Consider the following 27,247-nt stretch of genomic DNA (forward strand, 5'->3'; position numbering starts at 1 on the left):
CTGTTCACGTAGATTTTAAGGTCCCTGAGTGTCATTTTTCCCCCCAATGCAAGAGAAACATTTAATCTAGTTTGGCAGTGCATGTCACCCAGCACAGAATTTGGGATTCTGAGACAGAAGTATCACGAGTTTGAGATCAGTGTAGGTCTATAACTTCTAGCCAGTTGAACTTACATAGCAAGACAGTGTGTGTGTGTGTGTGTGTGTGTGTGTGTGTGTGTGTGTGTGTGTGTGCACGTGTGTGTGTGTATGTGTGTGTGTGAGAGAGAGAGAGAGAGAGATACTGAAAGTATGAATTACAGATTTAAAACAAATTGCTTCCTTAAGTCTTAAGCTTGCAAATTGCAAATTGTATTCTACTTACAAATCACTTTAGAGATGTTTGAGCAAAATAATAAACAATAATAAACCTTCAATTGTCTGGCAAAGATTTCCTTGTTAAGACTTCAAACTTAGCCATAAAGAAGAATAAAATCCTGTCACCTACTGCAAAATGGATGGAGCCAGAGAACATTATGTTAAGTAAAATAAGCCAGACACAGACAAGAACTGCATGTTCTTTGTCACAGGATGAAGCTACAAACCAGTTGACCTGAATGTAAAATGGTGGGGCTTAGAGGTTGGGAAGGAAGGGAGAAGAGGAGGGCAGATAGAGATTGGATTTGATCCACACATGCCATATGCACACATGGGGTTATCACATTGAGCCCCATTAGTTCATACAATTAAGTCATGCTAATTTTTTTAAAGCTGGTGACAGCTGGGCATGGTGGCACATGCCTGTGATCTCAGCACTCAGAAAGCTGAGGCAAGAGGATCATGAGTTTGAGGCCAGCTTGGGCTATAATACTGAGACACTATCTCACCCCTTCCCCCCTAAAAAACCTGTGGTAAAGTTAATGTTAGTGGCAGTTCAAATAAAACAGTTCTGTTTCATTTTTTTTAACAGTACTGAGAGTTGATCCTAGGGTCTGGCATATGCTAGGCAATTGCTTTATCACTGAACTATACCCCCAGCAATAAAATCATTCTTAGTGGTAGATAGCAAATAAAAGGAAAGTATTTAGAAGGTAAAAGGTGATTGGACAGAAACATTTTTATGCCTTTCAATTACAGTCAGATATGGCTGCAAATGCCTATATTAAAAAATAAATATTCTCTTGCTCTGTCTCCATTTTTCTTTGTCTCTATTTCTCTCTCTTAAATTTCCTAAAACTAAGGAATTTAACTTATAATACTAGTGAACGGACATGCTTTAATATTCACGGACTCTTTACTGTTCTAACTTATCGTCTCAGTTTAAATTCAGTTACCCATTTTAAATTAAAATCACAAATTTAATCTGTTAAAAACCAAATATGCCAAAGTCTCTTAAACACAAGCAGACATGTTTTGTTTGTAAATCTGCCTCCAAAATACAAACGAGGTAGGTTTTATTTAGTTTACCATCTGCACAGCTCCCGGATCTCACTGGAGAATGAAGGATGCGGCGGTAGGAGACACGCAGGCCAAACCTCAGTGTGGGCAACTGTCTCCCATGCCACATGGAGGCCACTACAGTGGAGGCTGTAATAGAAGTGAATGCAATCTGGGGCTGGTTACAGCCAGGGGACACTCCCTATGCCTGTTTGTTGGGGTAGGTTTTGACAGATTTCAAACTATAGACAGCACAAAAAATTATTTTAAACTGAAGGCCTGTGACAGTCAACAAATGTGGGAAGAGGTTTGTTGTTTTTTCCTCCTCCTCCTCCTCCTCCTCCTCCTCCTCCTTCTCCTCCTCCTCCTCCTCCTGCTCCTGCTCCTGCTCTTCCTCCTCCTCCTCCTCCTCCTCCTCCTCTTCCTCCCCCTTCTTCTTCTGAATTTCCCTTATCTGCCTGAAAGCAGGAGTTCTCTAAAGAACTCTGCAGTCCTAAATCCCCAGCACAGGAGTTACAGGACCAGAAAAGATGGTTCTTATCATTAGAGAAAAGTCAGCACTCAGATAAGAGATGGCCTACACAGACTGACCCAAGACCAGCTTCTCCTGCCTTCTATCACCCTTCCAAAGACTCCATTCCTGTTATATCTTTTCTTTCTTTCTTGGATAACTAGCTAGCCCACCACACCCAGCCACTGGATGAGATGGAGTTTCAGGCAGTTTTATGCCCAGGCTTGCCTCAAATTGCAGTTTCTTGATCTCTGCCTCCAACTAGCTAAGATGATAGTCTTGAGTCACCATGCTTGGCTATGAAAGTGTTTCCTTTTCCTAAGAGTATTGGCTTGCTTCTCCATAAGTGATTTTTTTCCTCCATCTTCTTAAAAGGATGACATATGACTCAACTTCTCTCTGTGAAAGACAAAGTTAGGAAGATCACAGTTCAAGGGTAGCTCAAGCAAAAAGTCACTGAGATCTCATCTCAGCAAATAAGCTGACCCTCATGCCTATAATTCTAGCTACGTGGTAGGCATAGATAGGAGGATGGATCAGAGGCTATTTGGGGGAAAAATAAAAGAAATTATCTGAAAAATAACCAAAAGCAAAAGGGGATGGGGTGTGGTTCTAGTGGTAGAGCACTCCTGTCACAAGAATGAAAACCTGAGTTCAAAACCCTAGTACCACCAAAACAACAACATCCAAGTCCTTTGAATCGCTTTATGTGTTTTTACATGTACATGAAAAAAGTGTCTTTTCTCAAGATATCAGCCTTGTGTTAGGTTAATTCAGAAGCTTCCAATCCCTAACCTTAGTAAGGTGGAAAGAAAACTGACACACTTGGTCCATATAATTATTTAATGTATCCATTCACTGCTCTTTTCCTTTCTACAGTCATTCCCAGTTTTATACAAACATGCTTTTATTTTCCTATTATGATTTATTTTCATCTCACTGGCCACCCTACTCTGCTATGGCAATCACATTCTGACATCTCCGATGCCAATTTCTCCTTTCCTTCCTACCTTAAATACCCTCCATATCAGCTTTGACCCCGACATTCCCTGATTACCCATGGAAACTGCTCTGATCACCCTGCATCTCCAGTATCTATTGATCACACAGCCTGGGCTGGTTATAAAATGCTCTGTTGTTATGTATTAAATAAGTCATGCTTCTGCCCACTTTTTAAAAATTCTTCTTACATGTTAGAATTGTTTCTCCAGACATTTGAATGGAATTCAAATGGTTCCAGGGTTTTGAGAGGTGTTCTTATTTTGGTTCTGAGGCCAGGCTAACCACAGACACAATTGTGTGCCAGATAATATTATGCATGCATTGTAAGCAACCAGGAGGTCACCATTGCAGAACGTTGTGAAATAGCTCCAAGGAAGGGTATTATTCCATGTCACCCATTTATCTATATGAAACTTATTTGATATAATATGCAACTGGCCCCTGCAGGAAGATTGAGGTCAGATCTTTTATACACGTGCGCAAAGCACACAAACACAGCCATGCTTATCTATCCACAGAGAGGAGGACGGCTGTAAGGATGTAAACTTTTGAAAGAATGTTTTGGGCTGGGAATGTAGCTTAGTGGTAGAGTACTTGCCTAGCATGCACAGAGCCCTGGGTTTGATTCCTCAGTACCACATCAACAGAAAAAGCTGGAAGTGGTGCTGTGGCTCAAGTGGTAGAGTGCTAGCCTTGAGCAAAAGAAGCTCAGGGACACTGCCCAGGCCCTGAGTTCAAGCCCCAGAACTGGCAAAAAAAAGAAGGAAAGGAAGAAAGAAAGAAAGAGAGGAAGAGAGAGAGAGAGAAAAAGAGAGAGAGGGGGAAGAGAGAAAGAGAGAGAGAAAGTAAGTCTTACTTCTGACTTCTTTCACTTACTGGCATACTATAGACGTCTTTCAATACAATACATCCAGTAGAGATCTATGGTCTTTGATTTTTGAAGACTTCTAATATATATATATATATATATATATATATATATATTTTTTTTTTTTTTCCTCTGACACTAGGCATACATTTTCAAAGGTAAAACCAGGCGAACATAGGAAGTAAATTTTCCTCTATGACTCTCTCCCACTCACTCACCTGTATTCCCCAGGAAACCACTATTCCTCATGCAATATGCATTTTCTGATTTGGGGATGAGGCAGGAATGATAGAGATTGAACCAGGGCTCCACATATGCACCCTACTGAAAAGCTGTGTTGTCACCCCCAGATTTTGATATAATGTGTAACTATAGAAAGAGGTATGCATATCTCTTTGCCTTTTCTTTGCTTTTCTTTTATGTCTGAGAATTGAACCCAGGGCCTTCTACATGTTAGGTATATGCTCTACCACTCAGATACATACCTAGCCCTGTAGGTTTTGTTTTGTTTTTTTTCGGTCGTGGGGCTTAACTCTGAGCTTGGGCACTGTCCCTCAGCTCTTCAGCTCAAGGCTAGTGTTCTACCACTTGAGCCACAGCACCACTTCTGGTTTTCTGGTGTTTTATGGAAGTCTCACGGCCTTTCCTGCCCAGGCTGTATTTGAACCGTGATCCTCAGATCTCAGCCTCCTTAGTAGCTAGGATTATAGGCCTGAGCCACCGGTGCCTGGCTTGCTTTTACTTTTTGATTAGTATCTGGTAGGATATTTAGCCTTACATGTTCTTTTTTTCATTTGTACTTTTGAATTCGTTGGTCTGCTTTAGTCTGTTTTTCTGTTTTGGCCTGTGGGGTTTTTTTTTTTAAGCTTTCACATACACATATCTGCATTTGCTTTTTCACTCACATATGTGGAAGATGTTTCTACTCACTTTATGTAATTGATCTCATTTTGAAAATAGCTGTGATGACTCTAGCATATGAATGTATCATAATTGATCCAGCTAGTCTCTATGGCTAGACATTTAGCAATTATTTGCCATTAAAATCAATTTGGCCTACACATACATCCTTCTGTCCATGTTCAGATTTTCATTTAGGACACATTCAAGAAGTCTGCTAGGCCAAAGTGTTTGATACATTTCAAATTCCAGTAGTTAGCTGCCAAATTGTTCTTTATATCTGTGACAATTTTCAGTTTCACCAATGATATATGAAACTGTTTCCTTGTTCTTTCATTGAAACAGTGTATCCCACACACTCTTAACACAATGGGGTTTAGTAAGGTCTCACTTTACATTTATCTTATTATGAGTCAGGTTGAGGATTTTACTTAGTTCTAAGAGCTACTTGGATTTCCTCTTCTGAAAACTGGTTTTGATTTCTTTCTTCTTCTTTTTCCTTCCTTCCCTTCTCCTTTTCTCTTTCTTTCCCCCTCCTTTCCTTTCCTCTTTCTTTCTTTTCTTTCTCTCTCTCACCCTTCCTTCCTTCTTTCCTCTCCCCCATCCCCCATTTTGTCCAGGCCTCCTCCTCAGTGGTAGGATTTGATGTGGAATTCAGTTTATGTCTTTCTACTAGGTTTGTTATGCTGCTGCTGCCGCTGGCCCCCGTCCCCCCCCCCATCCCCCCCCCCCCATCTTCCTCCTCTTCCTCCTTTTTTGAAGTCGTGGGGCTTGAACTCTGGGCCTGGGCACTGTCCCTCAGCTCTTCAGCTCAAGGCAAGCACTCCACCACTTGAGCCACAGTGCCACTTCTGGTTTTCTATGCTTTATTGGAGATAAGAGTCTTACCGACTTTCCTGTTTGGGCTGGCTTTGAACCATGATCCTCAGATCTCAGCCTCCTGAGTAGCTAGGATTACAGGCATGAGTCACCGGTGCCTGGTTTGCTTTTACTTCTTGATTAATATCTGGTAGGATATTTAGCATTACATGTTTTTTTTTTTTCCATTTGTACTTTTGAATCTGTTGGTACACTCTTAGTACATTTTAAGTAGCTTTTAAAAAAATACTAGAGATCAAAATGTTTATAAAGAAAAGGGGTATATTTGTCTTACATTTTTGGACATTGAAAATCCAAGGTCAGGGGCTGGGAATGTGGCTTAGTGGTAGAGTGCTTGCCTAGCATGTAGGAAGCTCTGGGTTCAATTCCTCAGTACCACATCAACAGAAAAAGCTGGAAGTGGTGCTGTGGCTCAAGTGATAAAGTGCTAGCTTTGGACAAAAGAAGCTCAGGGACACTGCCTAGGCACTGAGTTCAAGCCCCAGGACTGGTTAAATAAAGAAAAAAAAAGTTGAACAGAAAAAAATAGAAAATCCAAGTGCAAGTAGTTCCATCTGTTCAGCTTTTAGTGAAGGTCTTCTTAATGAGTCAGGTGGAAAAGGAAACAATCTTATGAGAAGGGGCCACACAGGGGCGGCCTTGGTTTAGAACAACTTTCTCTCAGTACTAATGCAAGGAAATATATTGCAGGTGATCACTGAGTGGTAACCTATGAATTAGCCACACCTCTTAAAGATCCCACTTACTTTCAACATTGGCTCACTAGAGCAAATTCTTGGGAGTCAAACCACATTATGGGCTGGGAATGTGGCTTAGTGGCAGAGTGCTTGCCTAGCATGCATGAAACCCTGGGTTCCATTCCTCAGTACCACATACACAGAAAAAGCCAGAAATGGTGCTGTGGCTCAAGTAAGTGCTAGCCTTGCGCAAAAGAAGCTCAGGGACACTGCCCAGGCCCTGAGTTCAAGTCCCAAGATTGGCAAACAAAACAAAACAAAACAAAACATGTTACCATGATAACTTCAAAAAATTCACTTTTATCAGGACATGTGTGTTACCTGTATAGTTTAAAGGAAATTGACATTTCCATGTTTCTTCCTATATAAGGCATGCCTTTGCATTTATTCCAGATATGAAGTGGATTTAAACAGGTATACTTCACAAAGGTGGTGATTTGGGGAAAGAGGGTAAGAACAGAAGCAGCAACCCAAGTGAAGTGGTTCTGCCAGAGTCTGGGAGAGCCGATGAGCACAGCTGAGCGTGGGAGCCATGGCACATTTGGGATCTGTCTAGGATGTAGAGCAATTCACCGTTGCACGAGAGAGAAAGATAAAGGGAAGAATCAGATCATGCCTGAGTTTTCAACTTGAGCCACTGGGTGGCTAGTGATGTTGTGAGTCAGAGGACAACAGAGACTCCTGGAAGAATGACTTGCCTAGAAAGGCAGACCTCAAAGCCCAGGGAGACTGTCCACAAAAGCTCTTTCTAGAAAGCTGTCACTGACTAGAACCAACTATGTTTATTAGGGCCTGCACTAGCCCACAAGGCACCTTTGTGTGAATTAGACAATGGTGACTTTTGGGAAAGATAAGGGTGCATGGCTTGTTGAAGAATGACATAGACTTTAGCTTTTTGCAGTCTGTGAACAACCTGTGCAACTGTGCCTGGATGTCTTGGAACTCATTCATTTCTAACTGGGGCTTCTGGCTCAACAACTCCTATGAAGTATCGTCCTGCTGTTTAAGCTCAGCCTACAATGGCCCCTGCCACTTATGTCTATTGATTTCTAGATCTACCAGTCACTATCAGTCTAACTAGCTGCTGCTTGGTTAATTACACATTGGAGTAGTTTCAAAACTTTGATTATAATTCATAGAATAAAACATGTCTTTAAATCATCTTAGGTACTATAAACTTGAGAATCAGATATCAATTTGAAAATGGCCTGGTCTATTGGAAAATAAACTAGTTGTATGATACAAGTTTTATCTTCAAGATTATTAGTCTTAAGTGAGTTACTTTGGCTAAATCACTAGTTTAGTGCCTCAACGTTGACCCAATCCCCAAGCCTCTGGGGGTTCCCTGGCTCTAAGTGACACTTCTCTAAAGAACTACAAACTTACTCCTCAAATGTAGGTGCTATAGGTATTCTGATGAAGTCTGTGTTCAGTCTTCCTTTCCTTGTTCATATCCTGTACCTCCTCCATGAAACAGCAGACTCAAAATACCAATGTCCACAACAGACTCCCCCAGCCCAAGGGATTCTCTCCTTAATTCTTACCACCAAGGGGATTTCTCAGGTAGGTTTCACAAATGAACAGTGGCCCACCATTCCCACCGGTCCTTGGTAACTGACAATCCCCCACTTCCTTTTCACCCAATGAGTTTAGATGTAGGCAATGGATGCATTCATGCCCAACCCAACTATCCATCAACCAACTTAGTCATTTCTCTCCATCCCACTAAGAATAGCCATAACTGAAGCAGGGAGGCAAACCCACAATCTCCATCTGACCTACTCATAGCTAAGAGCAATCCCATCACTCCACTGGAGAAAGCAGGCTGATAGTCTATCAGCCTGGGCCTTGTCTTTCCTGCTTCCTCAGGGACTCATCCATCAGTAACCTTGCCTTTCATTTCTCTCCATCTCTCCATCAGTGCTTTAGGAACTCTTCCTAAAATGTATGGGGATCTCTATTTCAGATAAAGATGGCTTAGAGGGAAAAGTTGTATTTCTACCATTTTACCTCATTTCAGTCACAATTATTAAGTAATAAACATCACTTTAGATGTGCATTGTGTCTTTAAGAATTTGATCTATTTTCCCAGCATGCCTTGCTCTTCTTTGCTCTTCTACCTCTTCCTTTTTTGCCCAGTTGGCCTGAGCAGCTAGAATATTATCAAGCAGGTGCGATCTCTTAAAGCACCAACATTATTGCCCTAACAGATTGTAAATGGGTCAGTCAAGTGCAGTCTCCAGGAATGGGAAATTCACAGCTTGTGCTCCCAATCATCCCTCCTCCCCACAAAGTAACCCTACTTGGTTTATACCTTTCAAATAGAAATCTAAGTGTCTTAGAAAAGTTGTCTTTAAAACATTCTTGAGAGATTAAACAGGTGTTCTGTGTTCTCGGCGTCTTCAGTTCATGAAGTTGTTTTGTGAACTTAGTCAATCTGGCAACAAAATAAAGACAATAATCCAAGCTGGGAGATGATAGTTTCTCTTCCGTGGTGTTTTAGAATCCTGGAGGCAGATCTAATAAATATTCAGCAAGTGATTAGTCTGTCCATCCTCGGCGCATCCTTTGCATACCCACTGCCAGCTACTCTTTCACAGGCAGTTTTACTTGGTAATTTACAAATGTTCTGTCTGCACTCTGCACCTGCCAGCATGGCAGCAATTAGCTGGGGGATGCAAAATGATTTCTAAATTAAGGTTCCGGACTTGTAAAATCAAGAAAGCCTGATAATCAACATTGGAGCTCTGATGGCTACCGAGTACTGAGATAAATAACTAGGAGGAGTCCTACTAGTGCCCTGCGTGCGAGTACTTATAGTGCCTGATTGTGCCTGATAGTGCCTGACCTACAAATTGGACCTCTAATCAACACGTGATGTGCAGGTCAAAGATCGAAGGTTGGCAGGAGGTTGTGTGAAGTTATTTAAAATCGCTCCTTCTTCACTCGCCTGCACAAAAGTGGAGAAGGTCTAAGCATGATTGGAGCATCCTCGATTAGAGTACATGTTAGCCAGTAGGTAAAACCTCAGACAGGTACAGGCTAATAAAAGTGGGCATCATGCCCTAGAATTACCGGTATGGCCAGGAAGCTGGGGAAAGGGCCACCTGCTGAACACGCGGACAGGGAGGAGGACGTGAGATCAGGGAGTCTCATTCCGGGACTGGCCCGGGTGGCACAGAACTTGGATGCCTGGAAGGAGAAAGCTAGGAGGCGAACGACCAAGCAACCCAGGACAGAGCAGGAGAGGGCGGAGGAAGATGGGAAGAGGAGGAGGCCGGGGAGAAGAGCGGAAGAAGAGGAGGGGAGGGGGAGAGAGGGTGGAGAGCGGGGAGGAGGAAGGGGAGGGAGGAAAAGGGAGGGAAGAAAAAGGCGGTGGAGGAGAACAGACCCGCCCAGCCGGCTTCCTCCTCCGCTCACTCCTCCGGCCCTCCCCGTCCTCTTGCTGCTCTCCAAAAGCGCGAAGGCGTCGGCCGTCCACCCCCGAGTCCCCCGGCGCCCTCATTCCACCCACCAGCGCAGCCCAGCCCAGCCGAGCGCAGCCCAGCCCGGAGCAACCCAGCTCCGCGTCCCGGCAGCTGGTCTCGCGCGCGCCCCCGCTCCCGCTCCGGGCGCGCCCCCGCCCCGTCCCCGCGCGCGTCCGCCTCGGCCCTCCAGCACGCGCGCCCGCGCACTCCGAGCATGCGCAGTGGGCGGCGCCGCTCGGGGCCGCCTCGCCGCCCAGAGTAGGAAGCGCTAGCGCCGGGCTGTCAGTGAGCGTGAGGCGAGCGAGCGAGCAAGCCGAGCGGCTCCGGCTCCGCTCCGGCTGCAGCTTCGCTCCGCGCCCGCAGGACTGTGCCCGGCCGCCGCCGCTCCCGCCACCGCCGTGGGTGCGCTTCCCCTCGGCGACCTCGGCCACCAGCCCGCGGCTGTCGCCCGGGGGGTCGCCCGCGGCCCTTCCGCGCCCGCCCGCCCCCGCCCACCCCGGCCCTCCCCGGCCGCTGCTCCCCGGCGGAGGCAAGAGGTGGTTGGGGGGGACCATGGCTGACGTTTTCCCGGCCAACGACTCCACGGCGTCTCAGGACGTGGCCAACCGCTTCGCCCGCAAAGGGGCGCTGAGGCAGAAGAACGTGCACGAGGTGAAGGACCACAAATTCATCGCGCGCTTCTTCAAGCAGCCCACCTTCTGCAGCCACTGCACCGACTTCATCTGGTAGGTGCGCGCGGGTCGGGCGCGCCCGGCCGCCCCGCGGGGACCCCCGGCCTCCCCGCGGCCCCCGGAGGGACGGAGCCGGGGGGGGGACGACGACCGGGGCTCCAGCCCCCCGCCCCCCAAGTCCAGGCGCGTCCACTCCCCGGCTGACTCACTCCGAGAACTTGGAGAGCCGGCGGGAGTCACCCAACTCTTGCCCGGCATGACACGCGGCGCGCGCGCGCCCGCCCGCGCGGGGCCCCGGCCACACACCCTCCCTGGGCAGGACTCCCCGGGACGTCGCCGCCCCGCCGCACGCCCCCAGCCGCCGGGTGGGTGCCGGGGGCGGGGGTGGGGGGGGGAGCTGGCCGGGCTTCCCTGGGTCCCTTCACGGGGCCGGGACTTTCTCTCCCCCCCGCGTCCCCTCAGCCTTTCCAGGCTCACCACTCCCCTCACCCCTCCTTTCCATGGAGACAGTGCGGAGGATCCTTTAGCTCCGGTGTAGGGCAAAGAAAAAGAGTCCCGAGGAACCGAGAGTTTCCTGGAGGAACACGCCCCGGAGTAACGGGGGAGCGGCGGGCACCGCGCTGCCCGCCCGCCGTCCCGGCGGCTTGGCGAGCGGGGCTGGGCGCGTCCTGGGCTGTGTGTTTGTGTTTCTCATCGGGGTGGGACTCCACGGGAACCTTGGGGCGCTGCCTACTGTAGGCTGTGTCTGCTGGGCAAGCAGACTTTCTCTTCTCCGGGCGAGCCTCGGGAGAGAGTGGGGGGGGGGGGGGGAGAAAGAGAGGTGAGAGGCAGCAAACTGTTGAAAGCTTGTCGTGGGGGGAGGGGGGTCAACACGGAGCAGGCAAATGGCGAAGGGCAGAGGGAGTCATTTAAAATAGACCCTGTCAACACGAGATTAGACCTGTAACCCTGTTGGTGAGGACAGAGGGCTTATTTAAGAAAAATACTGTAATGGCAAATGGTGCCAGAGTTCAGGTGATTCCCAGCGAATGGCAGCATTGTGAACTCGAGGAGCTGGTTGGGGGACTGGTAACTGCGAAGACTTCAGGGGCCTGCGAACCCTGCCACACTAGGTGAAATTGTGTGCACAATTCTCTCACTCCTCCCTTCCCCCTGCCCCGGTGAAAGAATTTATAGCTTTCATCTAACTGTGTGAAGGTCACTGCCCCTGCCCCTTCCTCCATCCCCAAAGGAAAAAAAAAAGTTTAGAGATCTAAAAGTAATGGAACTCTGGGTCTTCAGTTTGCATAGCAGAATTCCCCCCCCCCCCCCCCCCCCCGTTTAGGCACCTTGTCTCTTCTCTTTTTTTGTGGGACTAGTAAGCTCCTTAAAGGGTGAGCTATGGCTTCCTTCCTTCCTTCCTTCCTTCCTTCCTTCCTTCCTTCCTTCCTTCCTTCCTTCCTTTCTTCTTCCTTCCCTCCTTCCCTCCCTTCCCTGGCTGTGGAGTCGCAGGTGGTGACAGCGCTGCACTGTACCCTGCCACCAGCGGTGGTGTGGCACATGTATGTTGGTGGAGTAAAGAGAATGGAGAGTTCTGTCTGATGCATCCCATCTGGAGGAAGGCATCTCCAACACAGAGTCCCGTGAACACAGTACTAATAAAGTTCTTAGTTCTCCCCTTTCCCACTCAAAAGTACACGTTTATGAAAAGCCCAACTCCCTCTAGGAGTGATTTCCACTGTGCAGGCAGCGTTTGAAGCCATTGTGCTCAAGGAATGGGTAATTGTAGATAAGGCTATTTAAGTTGAGATTTTTTTTTTGAGCATCAGTGCAGAGGATATTGCATTTTGGATAAGGATAGCTCTTCAGCCTCTCCTGTCAGCCCAGAGACTGACTGCTGATTGCTTTTTCGGGCAGTGGGAAAGTTAGAAACAGGGCAGGCTAACTAATGCCAGGCCACTACCATCACCCTGACAGACTGAGTAGGCACTCAGGTCAGCAGGTGGAAAAATAAAGGTTTCATCTCTTCCTCCTCACTGAGCAGCCCTCATGCCTCTGTTCCTCTTAATATGAAAGCCAGTGCATGGAAGTTTCCAGCGTATCTCCACCAATAATATAGGCTTGCAGTTTCATTTTTCGATTTTCTTTCAGTATTGCTTCTATACGTTCTTGATTTATAGTTTTGTTAAAACTAAATATTTGGAGTTAAGTCTAGATTTTATTTGGGGTGGGAGAGTGAAACAACTCTTAAGTTATACCTTTTGAAGCACTTTGCAAATTTAAAATGGTATGTAAAGCAAGAGTTATGACAACCTGAACATTTTAATGCAGTTCATTCTGGTGGAAAATGTTAGCAATTGAATTTCCTCATCAAGGTTCTCTGCTTATGGAGTAAGCTCTCTAAAGCCATTTATAAGAACAAAATAGCCTCTATACGTGCTTCTGATGCTATTGGGTCAGTAAAAATTAGATCCTGATAATTTCAAATGCAAACAGTAGAAATGATATTTCATATATCTGGTCCCTTTTAAGCCAAAATTAAATGTTAACAATATTGCTATTTAACAGTTTTTAGATGTATAATGTTTTTTAGATATATAATTTTTAGACATTTAATTGTGTGTGTGTGCGTGCACACACGTGTGCGAGTATACATGTGTGCATGCACGCATGGGTACCGCTTTTGATTTAGTGCTCTACCACTTGAGCCACATCTCTACTTTCAGCTTTTTGGTGGTTAATTGGAGATAAGAGTCTCACAGATTTTTCTGCCTGGGCTGGCTTCAAACCTCAATCCTAAGATCTTAGCCTCCTGAGTAGCTGTCACTACAGGTGTGAGCCACCAGCACTGGACACACATGCAGTATTTAAACAAACTCATAGCAAGTCACGTTTTAGTTATTCTTAGAGAGACAAAAAAATTCTCTTTTTTGGAACAAAATTACACCATTTCCTTAGTTAAAAAAAGTAAAAAGCCATAAGCCCCTTTTTGTTACTTTAGTACTATAGCCAACAACTTCAAATATGCAGTCATATTCTAGTTTCAGGCTTAAGTATGGGCAATAGCAGAAGCTTGATATGTTGAAATAATTAAGTGGTCCATGATGGTCAAGATACTTTTTCAAAGTTGAATTAGCACTGTAATCTAACAAAATGCTTAGGAATGGCTTTCCTCTGAAGCCATTAGATTTTATGTTTAAAGTCTTTAACACTGTTGAAATATTTGATCATATGACTTGCTTACAATGTCTTATCAACACAAAATATGCTAAGATGTTTGTTCTTGTTTCTGTTTTCCAGGGGGTTTGGGAAACAAGGCTTCCAGTGCCAAGGTAAGCTGCCTCTGTGGTCTTCATTTTCATGTACATGAGTGTTCCAAACAGAATCTGTATTTCTAGTCATCGTTTCTTTGTGATCCACAAGATACGCTGTTTAGATAACATTTTCTAAATATGAGGTGTGTAAATTTAGGCCTTTAAAAAAAATCATACGCATTGCCTAGTAATCTGTACACAGAACTGCCTTTTTCTCATTGAAGAAACAAAGAAAGGAAAAAAACCCCATCCTGTAATTTTACTTTTGCTGAGAACATTCTTGTCAGAAACTGCCGTCTTTGTGTGGGTGTTAAGAAAAAAATGGAGTCACTCTATATTCATGTGGCATTTCTTTCTTGTTCTTCCTTTTCATTTTTATTCTTCATCTCTTTTAGGCTGTACATCATACTAATGAGGTTTTGCTTAGGTTACCAGTTGTTGGCCAGAACAAGTTTGCACATTTTAGGGTTTGCATGTTTTAGGGTGATGCCAGTGGTGTGAGAATGACTGACAGCTCCAGTATTGGTGGTGTGACGCACTTTTCCTTCAGCTTAAGCATCCAACACCACATATCCATAGCACCCAGAAGGAAATCAATTCTTTTTCCTCTGATCTGAGGTTGCGCTTTACTGACATTGAGTGTGTAACTTTTCATACTCTCCAGTTTATTTGTATAACTACAGAAACATTTTATAGTTTGCAAAGGCATTGCAGTCTCATTAGGTTACTTCTTTGTTCCTCTGCTCATTGTCTATAGTATGTTTATTTCATTCTGGTTACATTCCCTGTCTGGGCATAGGTTTATTATTAGGGCAAGTGGAAAGTACATTCTAGCCTGGAGAATATTATCTTAACACTGTTTAAAATTAAGTGCATTAGAGAGAAGGAGAGGTGATCCAGTGTGTACTTTTATAACTGAAGTTGTTCTAGTTAGTTGGTTACTTTTAAAACATTCCTGAAATTTGTGAGGCTTTTTTTTCATATACATATTAGATGGGGCAGATGGGGTGGGATCATTTTATGGTGATGATCATTAACCTGCTATATTTCTTGCTTCCAAGGTATACCTCAAATCCCCCCCCCCCTTTTTTTTTCTCACCTGTCCTGGGGCTTCAACTCAAGGCCTGGGCACTGTACCTGGGCTTCTTTTGCTCAAGTCTAGCACTCTACCGCTTGAGCTACAGCGTCACTTCCAGCTTTTTCTGTTTGTGTGGTACTGAGGAATCGAACCCAGGGTTTCAAGCATGCTAGGCAAGCATTCTACCACTAAGCCACACTCCTAATCCCCTAAAATCCCTATTGAATGAATCATTTTGAGAGTTACATTTGGAAACAAGGAACATTCCATTTACTTATTTTTATGCTAGTACTAGGGCTTGATCTCAGCCTTTACTCTTGCTTGGCTTTTTCTACTCAAGTCTGGCACTCTACCACTTGAGTCACTCCTCCACTTCCTGCTTTTTGCTGGTTAATTGAAAATAAGAGTTTCTCAGATTTGTCTACCTGGGTTGGTTTCCAACTATGATCCTCAGATCTTAGCCTCCTAAGTAGCTAGGATTATAGGCATCTGGCTAAAAAGTTTCCTTTTAAAAAGAAGAGAGAAATGCATGTCTCACCAGTCTCTATAAGAGATGATAGTCAGATATTTCCCTTTTAGGCCTGTGGGCCTGGAGGGAAAAACTGGCAGAGAGTGAGGGAAGGGATGGCATTATCCCCCTGCTCTAAAAAAAATGCACTTATTACCTGACTTATGTAACTGTGATCCTCTGTATATCGCCTCTATAATAACAAAAAAGTTTAAAAAATAGTTATGGGCCTGAAGTTTGTAAGTGAGATTTGGGTCTAGGGTTGAAGATGATTTTAGGAGGTTGAAAGATGTGAGATTCTGGGCCAATAGATTAAAGTCAGGCATTTGTGGAAACGTGTAAGAAAGGTATTTACTTCGTTTTCTTAAATATTACTTGATGAGGAAAATTTGGGAATGTTATTTTTATTGTATCATTTATTTTATAAAAACATGATTTCGAGTAGGATGGGTTTCTCTTACAGCCACTGACTTGAGAAGGTTTTATTGATAAAATCAGAGTAATAGATTATGGGGGTAAGCTATGGCTTCCTCCAGAGCACAGATTAATAGTCTCATATCAGCACAATTCTCTTTTATGCATATTTAAGAAATGACACTCAAAAGTACTTTAAACTGTGTAAAATAAAAAGTGAAACTGTATTCCCTTTTCTCTTCCTACTCCCAGGAATAACTTCTGTTCAAGACATTCATTCAGCTGGGTGTGGTGGCGTATGTTTGTAATCCCAGCACTCACGATGCTGAGGCAAGAGGATCTCAAGTTCAAGGCCAGCCTGGGGCTACCATAGAAAGTTTGAGCCTGGCCTGAGCAACTTAGCAAGACCATGTATTAAAGAAAAAAAAAGTTGGAGGCATAGCTCAAGTGGTAGAGTATTTGTCTAGCAAATGAGAACTCCTGAGTTCAAATCCCAGTTATCCTAAAAAAAAAAAAAAAAGGCATTCAATCAGTTATTCACACATACTTCATTTTTCAAAAGAGAGCAGATTTTCCCATCATATTGGAATTTGCTTTTTCTTCACTTACTATACTTGTATGTCAGAATATCAGTTGTTTCTTATTCTATTTAGTGGTTCCTGGGGCAGTTAATTCACCCATACTTCCACTGATGGGCATTTCAATTGTTAAGAAGTTCTTTCTAGTACAGAGAGAGCATCCTCAGACACTAGTTTTTTCTACCATAGATCTTGAGAAGTGTATATGTCTAATTTAAATTTTTAATGAGCACTGTGAAGTTGCTCTTCTAAAGAGTTCCAGTTTACATCTTCAGTATTAATGTGAGAGTGTTCCTTTCCCTACACTTTTGATAGTGAAATTGTTGGGTCATGTAAGTCTTACATTTTTGCCAACCTAAAGCTAGAAAGGACCTCTTGTTTCAGTTTCCATCTCCTGGTATTGGTGAGGTTGAACATTAAAAATACTGTACTTCTAGTCATTTGTATTTATTCAATGAACTGCTTTCCTTTCCTAATATTTGAAATTCAAGGTTTACAAAATGGAAAAATAAGAGAAGGGAGTATATGTTTTTATACTGTGCTTTGGTGAAGGATTTAACCTCAGATTTCTTTAAATAATAAAAATCAGTTTATTTGTAACATGCTGTCTGCTTGTTACATTTTGTTTGGCATGTATCATCTGTATTTAACTCCTAATGGGCATATGTTAATCCATTATATCTGATTATTTGTTGTAACTTCATTAAGGATACCTTAACTGAGGATAATGGTTAAATTCCACAAATACAGTTACCCAGTATTTCCTGTTTTGACTGCTTTCTCCAAAACAATCTTTTTCTTAACATCTGATCATTTTAGAATATTTATGTTTCTCTGTTTTTCTTTTTGTCAGTCCTAAGGCTTGAACTCAGGGCACTGCTTCATTTGCTCAAGGTTAGCACTCTACCACTTGAGCCGAGCCATAGCGCCACTTTCAGCTTTTTCTGTTTATGTGGTATTGGGGAATCGAACCCAGGGCTTCATGCATGTTAGGCAAGCACTCTACCATTAGGTAACATTCCCAGCCCCTATATTTTTCTCTTAATGTTGACTTTATTTTTCTCTCTGGTTTTGTTTATAGAGTGTTATTCAGGACAAAACTCATTCCTATCCATATCACCCCTACCCCATGGAGCTGAAGTTTGAAACTTTTATGTTTATCCTGTATCAGAGTTCTCTTAACCAGACAAGGCAGAATTTTATAGCTACTGAGATAGGATGTTGCTTTGGTTAGTAAATAATCCTGTAGCAAGTCTACTTTTTATCTTTTCTTTCCCTTCCCCTAGTATTCCCTTCTCTCCTATTCCTTTTCCTTCTTTTCTTCCTCCCTTCCTCCCTCCTTTTTTTTATTTCTATATTGTCCAAACATGACCCACATGTTCATGTAGTTAGTGATGAAGCTGTATAGCTCTGACATATTTGTCACCATTTTAATCAGAGAATAATACGTTGATAAAAATAATTGTCTTAACCATTAGCAACAAATTTGTAATTTATGCCATTAAGAAAGCATTATATTTTATAGGCATGTGAAATGCTAAGATTATTTCTTGCTTCTTTCCTTCCCCTTGATTTAACACAAATGAATGTAGGAAACTTTTCTAGAGAAGTGCTTATTGAGTTATTTCCACTTTCCCTTAGTAGGTGCTATGCCATTCTTATTTATATTGCAGTTTAGGCATATAGCCCTGAATACTGATATTATTAAGACAAATAATTCAGAAGGATCTTGAATGTATTTTTTAAGGTTCTTAGAGATAAACAAGTTTTCCCTTTGTAGCTCTGAAATGTCTAGTTACATGGCTCAGATTTGCCTTTTGATTTTTGCTTAGTGTTAGTTTTGCATGCGATACTGTTTCATCTCTTTAAGACTAGCAGAGAGTTGGAGTCCTTGCTCCGTTTATTTATTTATTTATCTATTTATTACTTTCTACAGAAAAGGAAGTGTTCTAGGCATTGGTATAGTTGAGTTTCAAGTCTGGAAGGCTGCTTCTCAAGCTGTAGTGTCTGTCTTGCACAGGCTGCTTCCAAAAGCAGTCATTATGGGTCAGCATGGCCTCATGTACTGCTCATATGTTCCTGTCCTCTGGGGCAGTGGAGCTGAAACAGTTATCTGCTACTTTTACTACTGGCAAAGGGAATGAGCCAACTCGGTTGTTTTCCCTCCTCAGAGTCAGCAACACCCATGTGCTTCTCTAATTACAGTGGTGGAATCAGCCTCTGAAAATGTGACCTGCTTATTTGAAGCGCCAAGCAGTTACTTGCATACTTTGTTACATCTGGCTCTCCTCCTGTGTTTTCCTTACTTTTTTCTGGCTCTGCTCTTTGGTTTAATATCACCAATTGAAATGAGCTGCTAGCCCAGGCTCTTTGGTTAACATACCCCCCCTAAAGAAAGCAGCTTAAGCAAGTCCTACCAATAAGGAGGGTCACCAGGAGCCTGTGGCTCTGACTGGTCTGGGCTGGACTCTGCAGAGGTCTTCAGGGAATGAGTTCCCATCTGCTGCTTCTGTGATCACACTGCAGGGCAGTTATGAATCTTGTCATTATTTTCTTTATTATTGTGAAAATACCATGCAGAGGGATTACAATTACATGGACAAGATAGTGAGTACATTTCATATCAAGCATTGTTGCCTCCTCCTTTGTTTCCCCATTCCATCCCTTTCCCTTTCCACCCGGAATCTAGTCATTATTATGCTAAGAACACACCACGTGTTGTATTTTACCTGAGATTCCAGCCTGATGGTCTGAATTTTTTAGTAGTTAAGGGCAAAATAAAACCCCCAAACCAAACTTCTTTGCTCCTGACACTTCATTAAATATAATTTTATTGTTACTATTAAGGCATTATTCAGTGGGGTACTATTTCATGGGCCAGGTAATGAGTACAGTTCTTCTTGGATGATGTCACCCCCTTCCTTCACTTTCCCCCAGCTCTCCTTTCCCTGCTGACAAGTTGCATAGTTCATTTTTCAAATAGTGTATACTGAATACTATGATTGCATTTGTTCACCCTTCTTCCCTCCATTTCTTCTTTTTTTTAAAAAAAATTATGTTCTTGTAAAGATGCTGTACAGAGAGGTTACAGTTACATTAGTAAGGTAATGAGTACATTTCTTGTTGAGCATTATTACCCCCTCCTTTGTTTTTCTCCCACAATCCCTTACCTCCCTTACTGTCCTCCCCCTCCCAAAGTTGTAAGGTTCATTTCCAATATAGTGTCTTGTGAGTATCATTGTTGCAATGTCCTCCCTCCATTTCTGTACCCTACCTCTTCTGCCCCCTAAAAAGACAAGAAAAAACTTAAAAAAATAAACCCAGACCACCACCACCACCAACAACAAAAAATCCCCCATGTTTCCATTTCTTGTTTTAGGGTAGGTACTACCATCAGCTCATGTGGACAGGGTGAGTTTTGCTTTCTTAGAGGAAAATGAAAATTGGCATTTGAGGGAAGAGGCAGAAGAGAAGAATGAGGTAGCTCCTGAGTGTGAGTGAAGGAAATGAGACTGGCTTAAGGGAAGGCAACTTTTAAGCAGAAATAGGGCAGTGGAAGTTGGATTTGCAACCTTTTAGGAAACAGGATGTCCAAATGTTCTTATCTGCCAACTGGTGTGAGCATCAAGTGAAGTACTAGTTGGGCAGAATTGTGAGGTTGGCCAGAGTATTTATTTTTCCTGCATCTTTTCTTTGTCCATCTGTCTGTCTATCCATCCATCCATTTGTCTAAACATTGGATGGGTAACTTTCTAGGTTGTAGAAATGTCTGAAGGAGGCACTGTTCACCTAATGCCAGTCATCACACTTTTGAACCCCAGAGTATCTGATCAGCTTTAAAGTCTCAGTGATCATTGACTCCGAGCTGCCCAATGGGTTTGAAATTGGTGCCTGGATTTCCCATCATCTATCTCCAAAGCAGGGATTTATAACTTGGTACTTTATTTATCCATGGCCAAATTAGAAGTTATTTTAACTATAGATAATCCCTTTGGAGCTATAGTTCCCAAAAGACAAAATCCATGCAAGAGCAGGTAAAACTTGAAATCCTGAAGGCTTTGCACCAATGTCAGGCCCAAATATAGTGTTAGTCTCAAAATTGCCAAGGATGCCTGAAGCTCAGAGAAAAGTGCAGTGGAGGTGAGCAGGTACAACTTGTTTTCTTCTCAGTATCCCCTTTGCTATATAAATATACTGCTGCATGTTAAAAGTAAAGCTACTTAAACGGGGTGTTGGCGGCTCAGTCCTATAATCTTAACTACTCAGGAGGCTGAGATTCACAGATTGTGAAGCCAGCCCTGGTAGACGACTCTGTGAGACTTACCTTCAATGAACCACCAATGAAAAGCCAGAAGTGGAGCTACGGCTTCACTATGGCTCTATTTTTGCTAGCTTGAGCAAAAATGCTCTGGAACAGTGCCTAGGCCCTAAGTTCAAGCTCCAGAACCTGTGCATGCGTGTGCATGCGCGCGCGCACACACACACACACACACACACACACACACACACACACACACACCTACCTACCTGCTTGTCTAGAACTGTTGTCAGATATTCCCATTCAGTGCTCTGAACTCATTCTAAAATAATTACTGATTACAGGCTATGCAGTGATTATTCATCCTATTAGGCAGTGGAACCTACTAAAGATTAACTTTGGCAGATAAATCTCACATATATAAGTTCTTTTTTATTGTTCCAGGACTGGGGCTTGAACTCAAGTGTCATGTGCTCACTTGGCTTTTTTGCTCAGTGCTGGTGTTCTATTTGAGGCACACCTGTACTTTTGGCTTTTAGTCCCCTTAGTTAATTGGAGATCAGGGTCCCATGGACTTTTCTGGAGCTCAGCGCCCTGAGTATCTAAGATTACAGAGCCACCACTGTTCAGTGTTTCCTTTTCTCAAAGTTCATGGTGATGTGATTTCCTGTCCTCTAATAAGCATGTCACCCTTCTAGATATTGTCATTCAAGTTTACATTTTTGGACACCACAATCCTTAGTTTGTGGGTGTGCTTTCCTTCACACAGAATCAGAGTGATTTGTTCTTAAAATATCATTAATTTCAAGCTGCCCCATCAGGATGAATTTCAGCTCCTTAGTGGGACATCGGAAAGCTCTTGGCTCTTGCTCTGTTTCTTCAGGCTTACCTAAGGCGGTTTCCCTTCTTATGGTTCTTTGGTTATTTTGTTTTGGTTCACTGGGAATGTTTCCTTCATTGTGACACCTGTTTCATGTGCAAGTCTTACTCCCTAGTTTAGCTCAGGCCTTTCCTGAGCTTCATGCCATTCGGGACATGCTTTCTGTCTTAGAACCTTCTCAGCTATGACCTCTTTACTTTTGTGTTTCCCATGCCAGTCCATGTGCAAAGGACCAATTTTTATTTTTTTTAATTTTTTATATTTTTTTGTCAGTCGTGGTGCCTGAACTCTGGGCCTGGGCATTGTCCCTCAGCTCTTTAGTGCAAGGCTAGTGTTCTATCGCTTGAGCCACAGTGCCACTTCTGGCTTTTTCTGCTTATGTGGTGCTGAGGAGTTGAACCCAGGGCCTCATACCTGGAAGGCAAGCACTCTACTACTGAGCCACCTTCCCAGCCCCCAATATTGTCTCTTTACGTTGTGTCCCCAGAGTTCAGTACAGTTCTTGGACTCGGTAGCCACTATGTAAATATTTGTTGGGTATGTGATTGTATAAATATCGCAACAAATAGGATACAGATGCCATAACCAGAAAAACTGTGACTTCTGCTCAAGCACTCTTCCTCCTAGTCTTCCTCTTCCTCCTTCTTCTCAATTAGTTTCTAATTTAGAATAGATTTTTAGATGATTTTTAACATGGTATTCCCTAAAGCTAAAAGAGAAACCTGAAAGTTCCAAATTGTATTCTTTAAGTCCTGTGTAATGATGAACCTATAAATGAATACAGTGGGGAAAAGTCACTTAGGTTCCTTGTTTCTATCTTTAGAAAAGTCTCCAGGCATCAGGAATGAATCTTACTGCCACAAATAAAACAGGAACACACTGTGGGCTGTTGCAAGAGGGAGATGTCATGAGTACTGGGTGAAATATTCAAACCACTTGTTAGTATACGTGTTTCTAGTTGTTTAAATGGTTTATTTTACTTTAAGATTGTTAATGGTTGTAACCAAATTGTCATGCTCCAGAAGGAGGAGCAAATCAACTTCACTGATTCTACTGGTGCTGTTGTTATTACTATTGTATTGTTGTTTTTCAGAGGTACTAAGGTTTGAAGTCAGGGCCTTCCCCTTGCTAGGCACTCTACCAGTTGAGCTATTGCTCAGTCCTTTTTGCATTGATTCTTTTTCAGGAAAGGTTTCACTTTATGCTCCCAGCTGGCCTGGATGATCATCATCCTATTTGTACTTTCCTTGTAGCTGAGGTGCCACTGCACCTATCCACTAGTTGAGATGGAATTTCGTGGAGTCTCCCCAACTCCCCCAGCCAAACTGGCCTTGAACTGTGATCCTCCAGAGCTCCATCAGTTAAGATTACAGGCTTGAGCCACTGTACCCAGCAATTCTGTTATATTAAAACTTCTACCTGACAGGTTTTATCTCTTGATATAAGTGGAGGATGAAAATGGTGGCCAGTACTAGAGTAGAATTGTTTTAATTAAATTGTAATTCCTTTAAAAGTTTTTATTCCATTGGAAGGAAAGAAAAACTTCACGTATTCCATTCCAAAAGCACCTCTTAAAGTATGGGAGTCATCTTTGTTTTAGAAAGGAGACAGTTGCGAGCTGCACCAGGTTGGTGGGGATGGAACTTGGGCTCAGGCTTTGACAGTTGTTTTTTTGTGTTTTGTTTTTGTTTTTTTGGGGGTTTCTTTGTTTGTTTTAACAGTTTTGTAGCAAATATTCTTCAGAGCCAAGTGGAAACCTCTCTTCTCCTCCCATACACACGCTTCAGAAGTCTGGGTTTCTTCTAGGAGAGGAAAAAATGAAGCCATTAGGGGAAACATTGAACATTTCTCGGTAACCAGAATTACTAAGCCTTTGCTGTCCTCATCTGTGTCTCAGAATTTCCATGACAGACCTTGTATTTCAGATCTTGTTTTCCATTGAACTATAAAGACTTGTGCTAGATTTTAACCTAAGGCACGAACAGGATGGCACAGTATTAGTAGTCAAATCTAGTAAAAATTGCTAAAACTCAATTAAAAACACAGATGTACAAGACACTGTTGAAATTTGCAATTTAGGCAGGGAGGGGAAGGGAGGGTGTAGTTGTGGAGGTGGAAGGGAAAGGAGGGTAGGGGAAAAACAAAGGAGGAGGTAACAATGGTTGATAGGAAATGTACTCATTACCTTGCTCGTGTAACTGTAACCCCTGTGTACAGTATTTTTACAATAAAAAAAGTATTAAAAAAAGCCAGAGTATTAAATTATACAAAGCAGGGAAATGATTTCTGGAAATAAGTTTTTATCAAGAATGAAATAAAGGCAGATGATTTGATTAATTGTCAGCAGAAGGTCAGAATTATTTAAGAGAATGTCCACAAAGTAAGATTAGCAGAAGAGCAGTTCATCTTTCCTGCCTTCACTTGCCATGCCCGTATCCACCCCTCCCCCCCCCCAAAAAAGATCTATACATTTTTCTTTGTGATATTGATCCAGCTCATTTGCCTGGGTAACTCTAATGAAAGCTTAGGAAGTAACTAATATGGTGTGGAACTATGGGACCCTGAGATATGTTAAAGCCAGTTTAGATGTGACTTAGGCAAAGTTGAATGAGGAACTAACTAGGAGGGGAATCCAGCTTACAGCTGAAATCTGAGAATAAAATTTTGTTAGAAATTGCATTATTTATCCTCTTGGTGAAACTATGACTTTTTAGTTTTCCAGTGCTGGGAATCAAACTCAGGGCCTCACATATACTATGCATGTAGTCTACTGCTAAGCTGTATCCCAACACACACTATGGTGTGTGATATGCATAATAACTCACATTTGGTAGTGCTCAAGTCCTACAGAGTAGGAATTAACTTGTACTTGAAACTCAATAGCCTATACCCATGCATAGGTTCAAAGTGTCTTTAATTAACCCATTTGATCGTCAATTAGGTTTAGCAGTTCTGAAGAGGTAAGCAGAGTTCCTATGTTACAGATGAGGAAATAGGCACTGAGAGGGTTAGTGACTGGTCTATGGCTACCAAGTTAGAAAATGATAGACTGGGATACAAACCCAGGTCCAGTTTGCATAATATTAAGCCATGATAGCTCTACAATTTCCTGTTTGTTGATACTTTTGCCACACGTAAATTACACCATTAACTTGATTGTGGAGGTCTTGAAGAGTGGAGAGTGTTTGGTTCTGTTTGGTGACATTTAGGGGTTACCTATAGTAGAAGATGATGCTGGATAGGGGACCTCCTTTCCAAATATATCATTCCAGACCCTGCAGACAGCGTTGCTCAAAGTAGTTAATACTCCATCTAGAATTTTGTAGTAGTCTAGTCTGAGTGAAATACTTGTTGAAGCAGGTGGGAAGGAAGGACATTATTTGGGCTCATTGTGATGTTGCTTTTGATTTGGGCTTTAGAGAATGCATAGAATTTTCTTTGGTTGGGAAGACAGGAGAAGACACCCTAAGATGAGGAAATAGCATACTGAGCATAGAGGGATGAGAGAAACTCACCTGTCCTGGGAGCAGTGTAGACCAGACAGAGGTCCTACTATTTAAGGTGTTGTGGACTGGATTCCCCAAAAGGAAGAGCAGACTGGAGAAATGTGCGAGCTATTCTGCACTGCATACATTGTTTCCTCTTGTATCTTCTTGGTTTTTATTATGTCATATTCATGTTTCAGAAAAATGCCCAATATAGGAGATAAAGCAGAGCATCTCCATGTGAAGGATATATTGTATCGAATCTTGAAAAGATCTCACTTTTATAAAGTGTGCGTCAAGTATCTATGTTCTCTGTGGAAACTGGCAATACAGGTGATAGATAATGTCTCCTTGGGAGTCCAGGTCTCAATTTGTGGCAATGATGATGGGACATGAGGTACTCAGTTAACCTAGGTATGCCCATACACATTCATAAGGGGAAAAATAATGAAAATATTTACATGTTTAAAATTAGCAATATTGTTTTAGAAATTGCCTATTTTGGGTCAGTTTTTTTAGTTCATTATCAGTAGTTGTTTTTTCTTTCCCTGTGGGTTAAACTCAAATACATACACACCCCCACATACCCATACACATATTGTGCTGGTACTGGGGCTTGAATGCAATAGCCTTGAGCTCTTTCTCAGCTTGCTTGCTAATGGTTGGGGCTCTACTAGAACCATGCCTATATCCTGCCGTATTGCTTGTTACTTGGAGATCTCAGCTAGGATTACAGGAGTGAGCCACCGGCACCCGGCTTAGAATACTCTTTTAACAACTATGAGGCCTTGAATTCAATGCACCACTGCCACCACCACCACCACCACTAATAATAATAATAATAACAACAACAACAACAACAACAAAAGCAATAATAGTCCTTTGCAAGGAAAGCAAAGGATACTGGTTTAATGCCAGAACTCTCGGTTGGAATGTAAAATGGTCTTACATCTGGTCATATCAGTGGAGTAATAAAAGCTCATGGTGGTACTGTAACCATGATGATAGGTAATTACACCCTATGGAGAGCTAGCACTGCTGTCCCCAGTTGCCCTACAGAGATGTTGGAGCACAGAGAAGTGACTTGTCCTTGGGTTGCTCTGGAAGTGAGTGGTAGGGCTGTGATTAGAAACCAGGCAGGTTTGGTGAATGTATATATCATTGTAGGAGTTTTAGTATCTGAAGCTGTATAGATACATACAAATGCCTTGATTCTTCTCTCTTTCCACTTCTTGCCTTCAAGTGTTCTACTAAAGCTTGATTTGTGGTATTCTGTGTAGTAATCAGAGCAGTCAGGAACTCAAGAAAGCTTGGTTCACCCTGGTAAAGGGCTGCCTTAGTACCTGTTCAGAATTATCTTAGGGCTAGAGGTCTAGAGGTGTGACCTAGTGGCAGGGCACTTACCTAGTAGACATCTCTCCCTGCAAAAAAAAAAAAAGGTGTCTTGAGATTAAATGGACATGAAGTAGCTTAAATTATTTTTCATTCATTCACACAACTGCATGTCATCTGTGGATGACATATCCTAAAATGTGAAAATGGAAGATTACTTATTTTATAATTTAAATACTTCAGCTACAGCATCTACAATATAGAATATTGTTCAAAACATGCTTAGTTTCTTGTGTTCTGAATGAGAGCTTTTATTTCTTATAACAGTTGTTATAATCACAAAATGGAAGTTCTTGTGCACGGAACATTTAAAATCTGATGGGTAGATTTAAAATAAACTGATCATATTGAGTCATTTATCTAACAATTTTGAAGTCTTCTTTTGAGTAAGTCTGGTTTCTTTTTTCATGGAGCTAAATTTGATCAGGGAAGTGATTTTTATTGCTTAATTTTACAATGATTTTTTCCATCTGGATGACTCCTTAATGCATGAATTTAGCTTTGCTTTAAAAATGAGGCTTTAGTTTTAGTTTATCTCTATATAATACCTATATATAACTTTGAAAATCAAATAATAATTAATTATACACAGCTTGGAAGCATGCTTAACTTGTTTTGGGGTTTACAGTGAAGTTTAGGGATAAGAGCTGTCTTTATTTTCATCTTTGGCTTCATTATGCAGCTAGGCACCCCAGCACCTGCTGGTATTGAGCTGCATATGATGTAAATGAACTTGTAAAATCATAAGTCATGAACTTCAGTTATTAGGCTTGAGCAGGAATAGTTGGTATGGGCAAGACACTGTGGTAGTCCTAAACAAATCTATTGAAATCCTGTGGAAAAGTAATATAGAGGCTCTGGATTCTGTGGTTAAAGATTCCAGTTAACATAATAAGTTGAGGTGTATTAT

The 27,247-nt window shown here is 42.4% G+C and overlaps 1 protein-coding gene and 1 long non-coding RNA gene across 2 annotated transcripts in view; one reads left to right on the forward strand and one right to left on the reverse strand.

Annotated features, from left to right (window-relative positions):
- Positions 1–2,816: 2,816 nt before the first annotated feature.
- Positions 2,817–17,014, reverse strand: LOC122128352. Its single transcript, XR_006151415.1, has 3 exons — positions 16,473–17,014; positions 10,756–10,758; positions 2,817–2,831 (listed from the first exon to the last, which is right to left on the reverse strand). It is a non-coding gene; the product is annotated as an uncharacterized LOC122128352 (long non-coding RNA).
- Positions 10,268–27,247, forward strand: part of Prkca (protein kinase C alpha) — a 378,576-nt gene continuing 361,596 nt past the window's right edge. The window contains exons 1-2 of the mRNA XM_042702635.1: positions 10,268–10,505; positions 13,731–13,762. Coding sequence (XP_042558569.1) covers positions 10,333–10,505; positions 13,731–13,762 — 205 coding nt within the window. The 5' untranslated portion in view covers positions 10,268–10,332. The remainder of the gene's footprint in view (positions 10,506–13,730; positions 13,763–27,247) is intronic.

This window comes from Dipodomys spectabilis, unplaced genomic scaffold, assembly GCF_019054845.1.
Source record: "Dipodomys spectabilis isolate Male_0828 unplaced genomic scaffold, ASM1905484v1 ptg000329l, whole genome shotgun sequence".
NCBI lineage: Eukaryota > Metazoa > Chordata > Mammalia > Rodentia > Heteromyidae > Dipodomys > Dipodomys spectabilis.